Genomic DNA, 18,057 nt, shown 5'->3' with positions numbered 1-18,057 from the left:
TCCTGAGTTACATCCTGTATTATACTCCAGAGCTGCACTCACTATTCTGCTGCTGCAGTCACTGTGTACATACATTACATTACTGATCCTGAGTTACATCCTGTATTATACTCCAGAGCTGCACTCACTATTCTGCTGGTGCAGTCACTGTGTACATACATTACATCACTGATCCTGAGTTACATCCTGTATTATACTCCAGAGCTGCACTCACTATTCTGCTGGTGCAGTCACTGTGTACATACATTACATCACTGATCCTGAGTTACCTCCTGTATTATACCCCAGAGCTGCACTCACTATTCTGCTGGTGCAGTCACTGTGTACATACATTACATTACTGATCCTGAGTTACCTCCTGTATTATACTCCAGAGCTGCGCTCACTATTCTGGTGATTTCCATTCTGTGAACATCAGTCTGTGTATACGTTTGTTTAATTTATGATCAGGTGAAAAAAGAAAGCACCCAGAATGGTGTCTTGTGACAAATTCAGACCCTTCTTAGCTCTGGGGCACATAATGCTGCTCATACAATCATGACAAGAAATAGTCTTCATAAAGAAAAATATGTTTATTTGAGTATAAACAACAATCATCTTTCTTACATTCTGTAAATCAGAAGCCATATAACCACAACCATTAGTCGACAGAGCGCACGACCGGCTCGCTGTGACGTGTGGGGGATGGGGCGGCAGGTCCCACCAGTCCCAGACAAGGAGATGGTATTGGGGGAGATCTAATGTGACATCTACAATGTATCTCCCACCCATATAATACAGAGGGCAGTGCCCCCTTCCGGATGGAGCTGATGCGACCTTCGCGGCCTCCATATTGCGCCAATTCTGTACAGCGAGCGGGTGGTGCGCTCTCTGCATGCTCATCGCATCCAACAGTCAGAACAAGGACATTCTCATACATTTTATACAATTTCTTTCTGCAGGAAAATAAAAAACAAAGTGAAACCAGTGGAAAAGTCCCAGATTTATAAAGTGTCTGATCCGTATAAAGTGTGCGACCGATAGAAAAGTCGGTCATTCTACTCCGCGCAAACGACAGCGGAGTACAAATGCTTATAAGACCGGGTATATAAAGTACAAATATAGGCAGCCGATAAAATCCACATCCAGAGAGAACGGAAGGTTCAGCACAAGGGGAGGGAATTTAAAAAAAAAAATACATAAAAAAAAATAAGGAAACAAAATATCTAAAATAAAAACGTATAATCAAAAAAGGAAACAAAATAAAATAATGAAAAAATATAAAAAGTATTACATATTTAAAATAAAAAACTGAAATTAAAGAATAACGTAAAAAGTACAAAAAGAATAGAACGAAAAGTAAAAAAGTATGAAAACATGAAAAATGTAAAAGAAAAAAAGATTAAAAATGTGAAATAAGATAGGAAATAAGACAATGGGAAAACTTAGAAAATAAAACAAAAATAATGAAAGATTTAAAAAAAAGTAAAAAGAAAGTCATAATAGAAAACAAAACTAAGGAAAGATGTAGAAAAATACAAACGTGAAAAGAAAATAAAAAGTGCCAGAAATACAAAAATAATGAAGAAAAAGTATTTAAAAAAATTAAACAAAATATAAAATGAAAATAATTAATTAAAAAAAGTAAAAAGTATATTAGATATTAGTAAACAATATTAGGACTGATGCACAGAGAGGATCAGAGCACAGGACTCGATGTCCTTCTCCTCCCCCAACATGTGCCCAGGTCTGTGGAGAGACTTTATTATCGGCTTTGGTTGGCACTAGAGCGTTATCACTTCTGCGCCGCCCGCTGTATATACTGGCAGATATATAACCTATGGCTTCTCAGCAGCAGCGCCGCGCTGCAAACATCCGAGCAGGACACCATAAAGTGCCGCTGCACCCCCAAACGTCAGCGCTCAGCTTTTCCCATTGGTTCTGGACTCAGGATCCCGCCGGCCCCCGCTGTGCTGCGTTGCATTGTGGGAGATGTAGTAGCGACTAATGTAAACGTTGCATCCCCCTCAATGCATCGCTAACGAAAAGAGTCCAACAGACACTGACGCAGCAGGACACAAGGAGCAGGAAGGTGGATGCAGCTTTAGTTGTGACTGGAGCAGAACACCCAGCCTTAGGAGAGAAGCTGTGAAATGATATTTAAAGGGGACGTGCGCGATTTCTGCTGACGCGGCCGCCGAGGCTTTGAGGAAACGGACGCAGGCGACGGCTGGAGAGCGCGCATGAAGGCATACAAGGCACAACATGAGACGAGTCAGCGATTTGGCAGTGATCAGACATGAGCGCTCGTCAATACCATACTGACAAAACACAGTCATTACCATTAGGGGTTAATAAGTGCAGGACTTGGCACAAGTATTGCAGAACCTGACATCTTACAACACTCCGAGGTCTCGCTTTACGGCACCTCTGCCGATACAACGTATCAAGGACATGGTGTTACTTTTCAGCTACTGTCGGACCACAAGTCCCATCATTCCTCCAGCTAAGAGGAGCACCTGGAGTTGGATAAAGGAGTAAAGTGCGAGGAGCGGATACGGCTGCACCTCTAACTCTTCATCAGCAGCTGCCAAAATACGACAAAACGGAGGAAGAGCGACAGGCGCAGTCTTCACCAGGGCCCCGGGAGTATAGTGACTAATCCAGACTGCCCCTTTAAATGGTATCTCCGCCTCTGACAGCTTATATGTGGGCATCATTCAGAATCCAGCCCTGAAGCTGCAGAATAGCGAGTGCAGCTCTGGAGTACACGAAACAAGAGCTCAGTGTGTCCATGACTGTACGGTGATCACTTAACGCAGCTACACCGTGATCATTTACACAATCGACAGAGCTATGAGAGTGGGTGGTGTGAGAAATAGACCAACTCCGGAGCTGCACTCACCGTTCTGCTGCTTATTTCTGGAAACAGTCAGCGAACTTGTGGTCAGATATTCCCCCAACCTCTTACAAAGCAGGAGAGTAAGGAGCTGGTGAAAGGATGACACCACTGAACAGCGGGGAATGCTGGGAGATTTCAGCACTGAAGTTACAGAATAGTGAATGCAGCTCTGGAATATATAATACTGCCCATTATAATCCAGGATCAGTAGAGCGTGACTCCGTCAGGTGTGAGGGGATTCATTCTATGTGTGCCCTATATAAGGGGGTACAGAGGGGAGCAGGCACTTTATCGAGACCTGATATTAGGTCACTTTCCTTTATCCTTTTCCTCATTTATGCAAAGTTTTTCCATAAATCGTTCTGCAATTTTGCAACAGACCTCGCATCAACTGTCTGCAAGACCTCTGCTTGCTGTCAGCGGTCCTGTGAATACTCGGATTTGTATCTTCTGAGCTGCTCCTCACATCGCACACAAGGAATAGGAGAAAGACACAGAACGATTCTCTGTACGATGATACGATAGGAAGAACGGACGCCGGCCCTTTAAGAGATCTGATTGGCCAAGAAGATCCAGAAGAAGGTGCAATAACCTTACGGGGGCTTTAATATTTGCCCCAAATTAAAGGGGAAGCTCCATAAACTTCGGAGAAACACCGATGGCTCCCCGCGTGATCCCGATTTGCATAGAATAATCCCGATATAAATGCAGACGCCGCGCAATACTATGGATACGAGCGAGCACCTGGCGGCAGCTGCAGAGGGTAACGTCCAATCACAGAGAAGCGAGAGCAGCGGCGCCGGCGGATCCCGTGAACTGTGCAAACAGCATTTGGTCAATAGAAATATTTGGCGTATATATAAAAAAAATACAAAAAATACAATTTGTATACAAAAAAATAGGAGGAAAAAAAAATCTGATTATCGATTCCACCCACCGATTATTAGCTGATTAGTCGCATATTAATTACCCGCCACCAAACGCCGCGTCCGCTCTAAGAAGCTCGCAGCAGCCGGGTCGTTTGAACTCCAGAAATTCCCATAATCCGGCACCTAATAATACTGCATCTGTTGCCGGATTATAGGAATTTCAGCAGAATTCGGCCCGGGATACAATCAGAAAAGAGGAAACGGACGTTCGCTATTCCGCACGTCGAAGGGTTAAGTGCAAGATGAAACCGGAAGCGATTTCTGCTCCGGAAGTGAAACGCAGGAACTTACAGGTGACAAAGGGGCAACATACAAGACTCCTGACCCGCGGCCCCCCGGCCAGGAGCGTCATCATGTGAACTCCAGGCTGTCCAGCTGGAAGAGGTTGTTGTTGGTGGGGGTGGTGAAGTACAGCTGGGTGGGGGGCGAGCGCAGGTCGCAGGGGCTCTTCAGCCCGAGGGTCCGCTCGAAGTCCAGCAGTTGGCCCATGAAGTTAAAGTTCGGGGAGATGTTCGATTTTTTCCTCTTCACAAAATCGTAGGCGTCGTTCAGCGAGAGATTGAGCTTCTGCATGAGGTACGCCACCGTGACCGTGACCGAGCGGCTGATACCTGCGAGACAATGGACCAGGATCCCGCACTTGTTGGACCGAGCCTCATCTGAAAGGACAGAAGTTAGAATAAAAGAGAGGAATGGGGACAATGAACGGTGAAATGTTCAGATTCTCACAGCTGAGGGTTCGTCACAATGCACCGTTAGCTTCTCTTATCTGCACCGATACATTGTAACAAACCCACCAGCTGTGCGCAGCACTAGGACAGGTCAGGTTTCATCAGCAGCTCTTCATTACTGACAGGCACAGATTTATAAAATGGAAACTCTAGTTACATCCAGAGCTGCATTCATAGTTCGGGCACATAGAGTGCCTCCAGAGCTGTAATCCTAGTTCTCCTGGCCATCCATTGACCACAGGACTTTATCTGCAATTTGTAAACGTGCGGCAAAACTGTTTACACAATACACTGCTGTGTGGTTAGTGGCGACCATCAGCATGGCGAGTGCAGCTCTGGAGGTGGTTAGAGTATACTGTCCACGTCCATCCATCCTGTTTGATGCCCTGCCTCATCTCCCTTCTGGGCCAGTCATGACCAGCGGCCAACCTGCTGACGGTCTCCACCGTGAAACATAATAATGAGAAACCGCTCAGACCTCTGAGGATGAGGCTGGGGGGCTACGCTGGTGACCCTTAATATTGATTAAGGAAATCACTAAATTTAAAGGTGCAAGATCTCTGCTTGCAGGCAATGAATGGAAACATTAATGGTTTAACCCCTTAGTGACCGAGCCAAATTTTTGAAATCTGACCAGTGTCACTTTATGTGGTAATAACTCTGCAACGCTTCAACAAATCCCAGTGATTTTGAGATTGTTTTTTCGTGACACATTATACTTTATGATAATGGTAGATTTTGTTCAACGTTTTTTGTGTTTATTTATAAAAAATATCAAAAATTTTAGAAAAATGTTAAAAAATTAGCAATTTTCTAAATTTGAATGATTATCCCTTTAATGCAGATAGTCATAATACAACAAAACATTAATAAATAACATTTCTCACATGTCTGCTTTACATCAGCACCATTTGTAAAATGTTATTTTATTTTGTTAGCATTTTAGGAGGTTTAAAAATGTAGCAGCAATTTTTAATTTTTTCAAAGAAATTTACAAAATTTATTTTTTTAGGGACTTATCCATGTTTGAAGTGACTTTAGGGGTCCCATATATTGGGAAACCCACAAACGTGATACCATTTTAAAAACGGCACCCCCTGACATATTGAAAACTGCTGTCAGGTAGTTTATTAACCCTTCAGGTGCTTTACAGGAATTAATGCAAAGTGGTATGACAGAAATGAAAATGTGTATTTTTACCACCTAAGTGTTGCTAACTTCTAAACAGATTACTACAGCCGTCAGACTCTAAGGCCGCTATTTGGTCATGAATTGCCATCGCAAACATCAGGACAACAAAATCATGATCTGAGGGCACCAATTGTGACAAATAAGAAGCCCCCACACTCTGTTAACCATTTATAATGATGTAGTCACTATTGACAGCAGCATCTAAGGGGTTAAACAGATTTATATGGTGCAAATACTGATCGTGGCTGATACAGCAAGTTGTCAGCTATAGTGTACAACCAACAGATGCTGGATTGTCATCTGTATGGGGAGGCTATTCTCTTATATGTCAGGTCAGTTAAAAGACGTATTGGCGGTCATTAAGGGGTTAAATCCAATACTTTTCACAGCTGAGATTTTGTTACAAATGCATCGAGTGTGACGTAAACAGATATAAGCACAAGTCTCTCCTTGTTTGTTACAATGTATCAGTTTGGAGATTTACAAGTGTAACAAACCCTCAGCTGTGAGAAGTCAATTCCTCACCACATTTAAGATCTCTGCTTTCAGGCAGTAAATGGAAACATTAACGGCTTAAAACCCATCGTTTGTCACAGCTGAGATTTGTTACAATGGTATCTAATCAACTGTGAGCAAAACACAACTCTCCCCCAGATACAAGTGTAACAAACTCTCAGCTGCGACAAGTCAATTCCTCTCCATTTTAAAGATCTCTGCTTGCTGTGAATGGGAAGATTCATTGTTTCCAATCAGAGGCTAAAAAAGTAAGGAAGCCTAATACCTCTCAGTGTGACCAGGACTGGACAATCTGTGAAATCCTGCGCTGTTCTTTCGTTACTATGTATCGGTTAATGTATCAGTCTGGATTCTCTACACTGGATACAATTGTAACAAATCTGCTCATGTTTCCATTCTCTGACAGCAAGCGCACAGCGCCCGGGATCAGCGCCATCCGCGCGGCCGCCACGTACCGATGAAGGATATGGCCTCCGGGAAGAACTGCGACAGGTTCTGGCTCCAGTGGTCGGAGATGGGGATCTGCTTGTACTTGAAGTCTCCGCTCTTCTCGAAGGCGTTGGGCAGGTTCGGCGTCACGTTCAGGATGTACCGGATGTGATACTTCCCCAGGATTTCCAGGTTCGCCGCGTCTTTGGCGCAGCCGAGGTACAAATACGGGAGGATCTGGACGGGGAAGGTGGGCTGGCTGCTGAGCTCGGGGCTCCCTTCCGATTCTGTCGCGCTGTTGGGTTCGCGGTCGGATTCTCCGTCGGATCCTTCAGAACTTATCCTCAAACTGCCCAATCCGAGCAGAGACTCCGGCGAGGGGTCGGTGGGGGAGGGGATCTCCAGGCCGAGCTCGCAGTGCTGCGGGTTCTCCCTCTGGAACTTACTGTATCCACCTGCAAACGAGCGGAACAAGAAGTCAGACACAGATGGAAACCGCCACCGACCGCTCGCAGCTTTCTGTTACTTTGTGTCATCTGAACTTTTACATTTTTATTTAAATCTGACTTGTAACAATGTAACAAAACTGCCGCCATGAAATCACCGGAGGGGTCACCCGCATTGTACATTTGTGGGCAAGATTTGGACAGAGGTCGCCCGTCGGGTGACACCAGGAGCCGTCCCTCCCTGCAGGACGTGATGTGACAAGTCGTCTCCACCCGCCCTCATTACACACGGCGTTATGTCGCCCACGCAGCAGAGTGCGACGCAGGAGATGAGTAACCCCCGGCCTGCTGGAACTCGTCAGCCAGGAAACGTCACATCCTCTGCAGGGAACAGATGCAGAAATGCCAAGAGATCCCAGGGAAAGCTGGGTGATGACTGGCGCATCCTCCGCTCCAGGGAAAGCTGGGTGATAACTGGCGCGTCCTCCGCTCCGGGGAAAGCTGAGTAATAACTGGCGCGTCCTCCGCTCCGGGGAAAGCTGAGTGATAACTGGCACGTCCTCCGCTCCGGGGAAAGCTGAGTGATAACTGGCGTGTCCACCGCTCCGGGGAAAGCTGGGTGATAACTGACGCGTCTTCCGCTCCGGGGAAAGCTGGGTGATAACAGGTGCACCCTCCGCTCCAGAGAAAGCTGGGTGATAACTGGCGCATCCTCCGCTCCAGGAAAAGCTGGGTGATAACTGGCGCATCCTCCGCTCCAGGGAAAGCTGGGCGATAACTGGCGCATCCTACGCTCCGGGGAAAGCTGGGTGATAACTGGTGCATCCTACGCTCCGGGGAAAGCTGTGAGATAACTGGCGCATCCTCCGCTCCAGGGAAAGCTGGGTGATAACTGGCTCATCCTCCGCTCCGGGGAAAGCTGTGAGATAACTGGCGCATCCTCCGCTCAGAGAAAAACCAGGTGATAACAGGCACGCCCGCCTCTCCGGGGAAAGCTGGGCGATGACTGACAAGTCTTCTGTTCTGAGGAAAGCTGGGTGATAACTGGCCTGTCCTCCGCTCCGGAGAAAGATGGACGATGACCCACGCGTCCTCTGCTCCTTGTAAATCCGGGAGAATATAGGTACATCCTCCGCTCCGGGATAAGCTGGGTGATGACCCGTGCGTCCTCCACTCCGGGGAAAGCCAGGCGATGAGCAGCAGAGCTCAGGTGGTTATCGCATGTGAGATCGTGATGTGCAGCCCGGCATTACAGAATAGCTATACATGTAAGGAAAACTGACAAACTCAGAGCACACACAGCTCTGCTACACTACAGTCACACACACAAATCTGCTACACTACAGTCACACACACAAATCTGCTACACTACAGTCACACACACAAATCTGCTACACTACAGTCACACACACAAATCTGCTACACTACAGTCACACACAACTCTGCTACACTACAGTCACACACAACTCTGCTACACTAGTCACACACAACTCTGCTACACTACAGTCACACACAACTCTGCTACACTACAGTCACACACAGCTCTGCTACACTACAGTCGCACACAGCTCTGCTACACTACAGTCACACACAACTCTGCTACACTACAGTCACACACAACTCTGCTACACTACAGTCACACACAGCTCTGCTACACTACAGTCACACACACAATTCTGCTACACTGCAGTCATACACAACTCTGCTACACTAGTCACACACAGGTCTGCTACACTATAGTCACACACAAATCTGCTACACTACAGTCACACACAGCTCTGCTACACTAGTCACACACAGCTCTGCTACACTACAGTCACACACAGCACCACTGCACATACACAGCTCTGCTAGACTACATATGCACACAGCTCTGCTACGAGCAGACACAGCACGACTACATGCAGCGCCTCCATTTCTCATTCTTCTTCCTGATACGTTTGGTGTTTCGGTCATGATTCCCAGGCTCCTGATTGTTGTCAATGAACAGAACTGTTAACTGCTGAAATTTGGTCCTAACTTGTCACAGCTGAGATTTGATGCAATGTATCAGTGCAGGTAATATTCATCAGTCCACAGAGGATTGTGCCGACCATATACAACTGTAACAAACCCTCAGCTGTGAGAAATATCAGGTCACGATCAATCTTAGTCCTCTGTCCCTGTTCACTGACCGCAGCAGAGGTCTTAGAATGGTGATAAATCCCCTCTGCTGACCTGCACCGGGGAAATCTACAATATTCAGCTCATCTGTTCCCTCGCACATGGCGGCCGAGGTCAGTGGAGAAATTACAGGGAGAGGAGCCACAGAGCAAAGGACGACACCTCCCAGCCTGCCCCACCCCCCAGACTACACCTCCCAGCCTGCCCCGCTCCCCAGACTACACCTCCCAGCCTGCCCCGCCCCCAGACTATACCTCCCAGCTGGCCCCGCCCCCAGCCTGCCCCACCCCAGACTACACCTCCCACCCTGCCCCGCTCCCCAGACTACACCTCCCACCCTGCCCCGCTCCCTAGACTCCACCTCCCAGCCTGCCCCGCTCCCAGACTACACCTCCCAGCCTGCCCCGCCCCCAGACTCCACCTCCCAGCCTGCCCCGCCCCCAGACTATACCTCCCAGCTGGCCCCGCCCCCAGCCTGCCCCACCCCAGACTACACCTCCCACCCTGCCCCGCTCCCCAGACTACACCTCCCACCCTGCCCCGCTCCCTAGACTCCACCTCCCAGCCTGCCCCGCTCCCCAGACTACACCTCCCACCCTGCCCCACCCCCCAGACTACACCTCCCAGCCTGCCCCACCCCCCACCCCCCAGACTACACCTCCCAGCCTGCCCCACCCCCCAGACTACACCTCCGAGCCTGCCCCACCCCCCAGACTCCACCTCCCAGCCTGCCCCGCCCCCAGACTACACCTCCCAGCCTGCCCCGCCCCCAGACTACACCTCCCACCCTGCCCCGCTCCCCAGACTACACCTCCCACCCTGCCCCGCTCCCCAGACTACACCTCCCACCCTGCCCCGCTCCCCAGACTCCACCTCCCAGCCTGCCCCGCTCCCAGCCTGCCCCGCCCCCAGACTCCACCTCCCAGCCTGCCCCGCCCCCAGACTACACCTCCCAGCCTGCCCCGCCCCCAGACTACACCTCCCAGCCTGCCCCGCCCCCACCTCCCAGCCTGCCCCGCCCCCAGACTCCACCTCCCAGACTGCCCCGCCCCCAGACTACACCTCCCAGCCTGCCCCGCCCCCAGACTACACCTCCCAGCCTGCCCCGCTCCCCAGACTACACCTCCCAGCCTGCCCCGCCCCCAGACTACACCTCCCAGCCTGCCCCGCCCCCAGACTACACCTCCCAGCCTGCCCCGCCCCCAGACTACACCTCCCAGCCTGCCCCGCCCCCAGACTACACCTCCCAGCCTGCCCCGCCCCCAGACTACACCTCCCAGTCTGCCCCGCCCCCAGACTACACCTCCCAGTCTGCCCCGCCCCCAGACTACACCTCCCAGCCTGCCCCGCCCCCAGACTACACCTCCCAGCCTGCCCCGCCCCCAGACTACACCTCCCAGACTACACCTCCCAGTCTGCCCCGCCCCCAGACTACACTTTCCAGCCTGCCCCGCCCCCAGACTACACCTCCCAGCCTGCCCCGCCCCCAGATTACATCCCCCAGACTGCATCTCTCAGCCTGCCCCGCCCCAGACTACACTTCCCAGCCTGCCCCGCCCCCAGACTACACTTTCCAGCCTGCCCCGCCCCCAGACTACACTTTCCAGCCTGCCCCGCTCCCCAGACTACACCTCCCAGCCTGCCCCGCTCCCCAGACTACACCTCCCAGCCTGCCCCGCCCCCAGACTACACCTCCCAGCCTGCCCCGACCCCAGACTACACCTCCCAGACTGCCCCGACCCCAGACTACACCTCCCAGACTGCATCTCTCAGCCTGCCCCGCCCCAGACTACACCTCCCAGCCTGCCCCACCCCCAGACTACACCTCCCAGACTGCATCTCTCAGCCTGCCCCGCCCCAGACTACACCTCCCAGACTGCATCTCTCAGCCTGCCCCGCCCCAGACTACACCTCCCAGCCTGCCCCGCCCCCAGATTACACTTTCCAGCCTGCCCCGCCCCAGACTACACCTCCCATCCTGCCCCGCCCCCAGACTACACCTCCCAGACTACACCTCCCAGCCTGCCCCGCCCCCAGACTACACCTCCCAGACTACACCTCCCAGCCTGCCCCGCCCCCAGACTACACCTCCCAGACTACACCTCCCAGCCTGCCCCGCCCCCAGACTACACCTCCCAGCCTGCCCCGCCCCCAGACTACACCTCCCAGACTACACCTCCCAGCCTGCCCCGCCCCCAGACTACACCTCCCAGCCTGCCCCACCCCCAGACTACACCTCCCAGCCTGCCCCGCCCCCAGACTACACCTCCCAGCCTGCCCCGCCCCCAGACTACACCTCCCAGCCTGCCCCGCCCCCAGACTACATCCCCCAGACTGCATCTCTCAGCCTGCCCCGCCCCAGACTACACCTCCCAGCCTGCCCCGCCCCAGACTACACCTCCCAGCCTGCCCCGCCCCCAGACTACACCTCCCAGCCTGCCCCGCCCCAGACTACACCTCCCAGCCTGCCCCGTCCCCCAGACTACACCTCCCAGCCTGCCCCGCCCCCCAGATTACACCTCCCAGCCTGCCCCGTCCCCCAGACTACACCTCCAAGCGTGCCCGACTCCCAGACTACACCTCCCAGACTACACCTCACAGCCTGCCCCCCCAGATTACACCTCCCAGCCTGCCCGGCCCCCCAGACTACACCTCCCAGCCTGCCCCGCCCCCCATATTACAGCTCCCTTCCTGCTCCGCCTCCCAGACTACACCTCCCTTCCTGCTCCGCCCCCCAGACTACACCTCCCTTCCTGCTCCGCCTCCCAGACTACACCTCCCTTCCTGCTTCGCCCCACAGACTACACCTCCCTTCCTGCTCCGCCTCCCAGACTACACCTCCCTTCCTCCTTCGCCCCCCAGATACACCTTTCTTCCTGCTCCGCCCCCCAGACTACACCTCCCTTCCTGCTCCGCCCCCAGGCTACACCTCCCTTCCTGCTCCGCCCCCCAGACTACACCTCCCTTCCTGCTTCGCCCCCCAGACTACACCTCCCATCCTGCTCCGCCCCCAGGCTGCACCTCCCTTCCTGCTCCGCCCCCCAGACTACACCTCCCTTCCTGCTCCGCCCCCAGGCTACACCTCCCTTCCTGCTCCGCCCCCCAGACTACACCTCCCTTCCTGCTCCGCCCCCCAGACTACACCTCCCTTCCTGCTCCGCCCCCCAGACTACACCTCCCTTCCTGCTCCGCCCCCAGGCTGCACCTCCCATCCTGCTCCGCCCCCCAGACTACACCTCCCTTCCTGCTCCGCCCCCCCAGGCTACACCTCCCTTCCTGCTCCGCCCCCAGGCTACACCTCCCTTCCTGCTCCGCACCCCCAGGCTGCACCTCCCTTCCTGCTCCGCCCCCAGACTACACCTCCCATCCTGCTCCGCACCCCCAGACTACACCTCCCTTCCTGCTCCGCCCCCATGCTACACCTCCCTTCCTGCTCCGCCCCCCAGACTACACCTCCCTTCCTGCTTCGCCCCCCAGACTACACCTCCCATCCTGCTCCGCCCCCAGGCTGCACCTCCCTTCCTGCTCCGCCCCCCAGACTACACCTCCCTTCCTGCTCCGCCCCCCAGACTACACCTCCCTTCCTGCTCCGCCCCCCAGACTACACCTCCCTTCCTGCTCCGCCCCCCAGACTACACCTCCCTTCCTGCTCCGCCCCCAGGCTGCACCTCCCTTCCTGCTCCGCCCCCCAGACTACACCTCCCTTCCTGCTCCGCCCCCCCAGGCTACACCTCCCTTCCTGCTCCGCCCCCAGGCTACACCTCCCTTCCTGCTCCGCCCCCAGACTACACCTCCCATCCTGCTCCGCACCCCCAGGCTGCACCTCCTTTCCTGCTCCGCCCCCATGCTACACCTTCCTTCCTGCTCCGCCCCCCAGACTACACCTCCCTTCCTGCTCCGCCCCCAGGCTGCACCTCCCTTCCTGCTCCGCCCCCCAGACTACACCTCCCTTCCTGCTCCGCCCCCCCAGGCTACACCTCCCTTCCTGCTCCGCCCCCAGGCTACACCTCCCTTCCTGCTCGGCCCCCCAGACTACACCTCCCTTCCTGCTCCGCACCCCCAGACTACACCTCCCATCCTGCTCCGCACCCCCAGGCTGCACCTCCTTTCCTGCTCCGCCCCCATGCTACACCTTCCTTCCTGCTCCGCCCCCCAGACTACACCTCCCTTCCTGCTCCGCCCCCAGGCTGCACCTCCCTTCCTGCTCCGCCCCCCAGGCTACACCTCCCTTCCTGCTCCGCACCCCCAGGCTGCACCTCCTTTCCTGCTCCGCCCCCAGGCTACACCTTCCTTCCTGCTCCGCCCCCCAGACTACACCTCCCTTCCTGCTCTGCCCCCCAGACTACACCTCCCTTCCTGCTCCGCACCCCCAGGCTGCACCTCCCTTCCTGCTCCGCCCCCCCAGGCTACACCTCCCTTCCTGCTCCGCCCCCCAGACTACACCTCCCTTCCTGCTCCGCCCCCCAGACTACACCTCCCTTCCTGCTCCGCCCCCAGGCTACACCTCCCTTCCTGCTCCGCCCCCCAGACTACACCTCCCTTCCTGCTCCGCCCCCCAGACTACACCTCCCTTCCTGCTCCGCCCCCCCAGGCTACACCTCCCTTCCTGCTCCGCCCCCCCAGGCTACACCTCCCTTCCTGCTCCGCCCCCAGACTACACCTCCCAGCCTGCCTCACCCCCAGACTACACCTCCCATCTTGCTCCGCCCCCAGACTACACCTCCCTTCCTGCTCCGCCCCCAGACTACACCTCCCTTCCTGCTCCGCCCCCCAGACTACACCTCCCTTTCTGCTCCGCCCCCCAGACAACACCTCCCATCTTGCTCCGCCCCCAGCCTGCCCCGCCCCCGCAGACCACAGCTCCGCCCCCGGACCCACCTCGCAGGTAGTGCGCTCTGCAGCCGTCTTCCCGCAGCCTGTGGAGCAGGAGGCCGAGCACTGAGCTCTGGGTGTCGGCGCCGTCCAGCGTGGCCTCGTCGTACAGCAGCACCGTGTCCGCCTGTCTGCGGCGGGAGAAGGCCTCGGGGTCGCTGGCGATGACGGAGCGGACGGACATGCTGCCTGTACGGAGGCGGCGGAGCATGAGACCGGGGACGGTGACGCTGACGGCAGCCTCGATGTGCGCCGCCTGGTAGCGCTCCTGGGGCCGGCAGTCCAGCAGCAGCAGCCCGCGGCCGCCCGACTCCAGGCTCTCCCGCAGCCACCGGCCGCTCTTACTGGGGGGCGCCGCCGCCATCGGGGGCCAGCGCCGGACCGCGCACTACACACCCGGGATCCCCTCCTCCGGGCGGAGCCACAACCGGAGCCGCGCCTGCTGCTGGGAGAGCCGGGGGCGGGGAGACGTCAGCAGAGAGAGCGCCGCTCCGGAGAGCAGTGTCTGTGTACAGGGACTACAGCGGAATAGTGAGTGCAGCTCCGGAGGGCAGTGTCTGTGTACAGGGACTACAGCGGAATAGTGAGTGCCGCTCCGGAGGGCAGTGTCTGTGTACAGGGACTACAGCGGAATAGTGAGTGCAGCTCCGGAGAGCAGTGTCTGTACACAGGGACTACAGCGGAATAGTGAGTGCAGCTCCGGAGAGCAGCGTCTGTGTACAGGGACTACAGCGGAATAGTGAGTGCAGCTCCGGAGAGCAGTGTCTGTGTACAGGGACTACAGCGGAATAGTGAGTGCAGCTCCGGAGAGCAGTGTCTGTGCACAGGGATTACAGCGGAATAGTGAGTGCAGCTCCGGAGAGCAGTGTCTGTACACAGGGACTACAGCGGAATAGTGAGTGCAGCTCCGGAGAGCAGCGTCTGTGTACAGGGACTACAGCGGAATAGTGAGTGCAGCTCCGGAGAGCAGTGTCTGTGTACAGGGACTACAGCGGAATAGTGAGTGCAGCTCCGGAGAGCAGTGTCTGTGCACAGGGATTACAGCGGAATAGTGAGTGCAGCTCCGGAGGGCAGTGTCTGTGTACAGGGACTACAGCGGAATAGTGAGTGCAGCTCCGGAGAGCAGCGTCTGTGTACAGAGACTACAGCGGAATAGTGAGTGCAGCTCCGGAGGGCAGTGTCTGTGTACAGGGATTACAGCGGAATAGTGAGTGCAGCTCCGGAGGGCAGTGTCTGTGTACAGGGATTACAGCGGAATAGTGAGTGCAGCTCCGGAGGGCAGTGTCTGTGTACAGGGACTACAGCGGAATAGTGAGTGCAGCTCCGGAGAGCAGCGTCTGTGTACAGGGACTACAGCGGAATAGTGAGTGCAGCTCCGGAGGGCAGTGTCTGTGCACAGGGACTACAGCGGAATAGTGAGTGCAGCTCCGGAGAGCAGTGTCTGTGTACAGGGACTACAGCGGAATAGTGAGTGCAGCTCCGGAGAGCAGTGTCTGTGTACAGGGACTACAGCGGAATAGTGAGTGCAGCTCCGGAGAGCAGTGTCTGTGCACAGGGACTACAGCGGAATAGTGAGTGCAGCTCCGGAGGGCAGTGTCTGTGTACAGGGACTACAGCGGAATAGTGAGTGCAGCTCCGGAGAGCAGTGTCTGTGCACAGGGACTACAGCGGAATAGTGAGTGCAGCTCCGGAGAGCAGTGTCTGTGCACAGGGATTACAGCAGAATAGTGAGTGCCGCTCCGGAGAGCAGTGTCTGTACACAGGGATTACAGCAGAATAGTGAGTGCAGCTCCAGAGAGCAGTGTCTGTGCACAGGGACTACAGCAGAATAGTGAGTGCAGCTCCAGAGAGCAGTGTCTGTGCACAGGGACTACAGCAGAATAGTGAGTGCCGCTCCGGAGAGCAGTGTCTGTGCACAGGGACTACAGCGGAATAGTGAGTGCAGCTCCGGAGAGCAGTGTCTGTGCACAGGGACTACAGCGGAATAGTGAGTGCAGCTCCGGAGAGCAGTGTCTGTGCACAGGGACTACAGCGGAATAGTGATTGCAGCTCCGGAGAGCAGTGTCTGTGCACAGGGACTACAGCGAAATAGTGAGTGCCGCTCCGGAGAGCAGCGTCTGTGTACAGGGATTACAGCGGAATAGTGAGTGCAGCTCTGGAGAGCAGTGTCTGTGTACAGGGACTACAGCGGAATAGTGAGTGCAGCTCCGGAGAGCAGTGTCTGTGCACAGGGATTACAGCGGAATAGTGAGTGCAGCCCCGGAGAGCAGTGTCTGTGCACAGGAATTACAGCGGAATAGTGAGTGCAGCTCCGGAGAGCAGTGTCTGTGTACAGGGACTACAGCGAAATAGTGAGTGCAGCTCCGGAGAGCAGTGTCTGTGTACAGGGACTACAGCGGAATAGTGAGTGCAGCTCCGGAGAGCAGTGTCTGTGCACAGGAATTACAGCAGAATAGTGAGTGCAGCTCCGGAGAGCAGTGTCTGTGTACAGGGACTACAGCAGAATAGTGAGTGCCGCTCCGGAGAGCAGTGTATGTACACAGGGACTACAGCGGGATAGTGAGTGCAGCTCCGGAGAGCAGTGTATGTACACAGGGACTACAGCACAACAGTGAGTGCAGCTCCGGAGAGCAGTGTCTGTACATAGGGATTACAGCGGAATAGTGAGTGCAGCTCCGGAGAGCAGCGTCTGTGTACAGGGACTACAGCGGAATAGTGAGTGCAGCTCCGGAGAGCAGTGTTTGTGCACAGGGATTACAGCAGAATAGTGAGTGCAGCTCCGGAGAGCAGTGTCTGTGCACAGGGACTACAGCGGAATAGTGAGTGCAGCTCCGGAGAGCAGTGTCTGTACGCAGGGACTACAGCAGAATAGTGAGTGCAGCTCCGGAGAGCAATGTCTGTATACAGGGACTACAGCGGAATAGTGAGTGCAGCTCCGGAGAGCAGTGTCTGTGTACAGGGACTACAGCGGAATAGTGAGTGCAGCTCCGGAGAGCAGTGTCTGTGTACAGGGACTACAGCTGAATAGTGAGTGCAGCTCCGGAGAGCAGTGTCTGTGTACAGGGACTACAGCGGAATAGTGAGTGCCGCTCCGGAGAGCAGTGTCTGTACACAGGGACTACAGCAGAATAGTGAGTGCCGCTCCAGAGAGCAGTGTCTGTACACAGGGACTACAGCGGAATAGTGAGTGCAGCTCCGGAGAGCAACGTCTGTACACAGGGACTACAGCGGAATAGTGAGTGCCGCTCCGGAGAGCAGCGTCTGTACACAGGGACTACAGCAGAATAGTGAGTGCAGCTCCGGAGAGCAGCGTCTGTACACAGGGACTACAGCGGAATAGTGAGTGCCGCTCCGGAGAGCAGTGTCTGTACACAGGGACTACAGCGGAATAGTGAGTGCAGCTCCGGAGAGCAATGTCTGTACACAGGGACTACAGAAGAATAGTGCGTGCAGCTCCGGAGAGCAATGTCTGTACACAGGGACTACAGCGGAATAGTGAGTGCAGCTCCGGAGAGCAGTGTCTGTACACAGGGACTACAGCAGAATAGTGAGTGCAGCTCCAGAGAGCAGTGCAGGATCTGTACACAGGGACTACAGAATAGCGAGTGCAGCTGCGGAGAGCAATGTCTGTACACAGAGACTACAGCGGAATAGTGAGTGCAGCTTCGGAGAGTAATGTCTGTACACAGGGCCTGCAGCAGAATAGTGAATGCCGCTGTGGAGAGCAATGTCTACACAGGGCCTGCAGCACAACAGTGAGTGCAGCTCCGGAGAGCAATGTCTGTACACATGGACTACAGCAGAATAGTGAGTGCAGCTCTGGAGAGCAATGTCTGTACACAGGGACTACAGCGGAATAGTGAGTGCAGCTCTGGAGAGCAGTGTCTACACAGTGACTA

At 54.9% G+C, this 18,057-nt stretch overlaps 1 protein-coding gene across 1 annotated transcript; it reads right to left on the bottom strand.

Moving 5' to 3' along the window:
• Window positions 1–557: 557 nt before the first annotated feature.
• Window positions 558–14,598, bottom strand: LOC138647264 (dual specificity protein phosphatase 7-like). Its single transcript, XM_069736162.1, has 3 exons — window positions 14,165–14,598; window positions 6,704–7,132; window positions 558–4,469 (listed from the first exon to the last, which is right to left on the bottom strand). Exons 1-3 carry the CDS (start codon window positions 14,520–14,522, stop codon window positions 4,162–4,164), a joined length of 1,095 nt encoding a protein of 364 aa, XP_069592263.1. The 5' UTR covers window positions 14,523–14,598; the 3' UTR covers window positions 558–4,161.
• Between the last annotated feature and the right edge of the window lie 3,459 nt (window positions 14,599–18,057).

This window comes from Ranitomeya imitator, chromosome 8 (assembly GCF_032444005.1).
Source record: "Ranitomeya imitator isolate aRanImi1 chromosome 8, aRanImi1.pri, whole genome shotgun sequence".
In the NCBI taxonomy this organism is placed as follows: domain Eukaryota; kingdom Metazoa; phylum Chordata; class Amphibia; order Anura; family Dendrobatidae; genus Ranitomeya; species Ranitomeya imitator.
The sequence above is the reverse complement of the archived record's forward strand: the minus strand, read 5'-3'. Positions and strand labels throughout refer to the sequence as shown.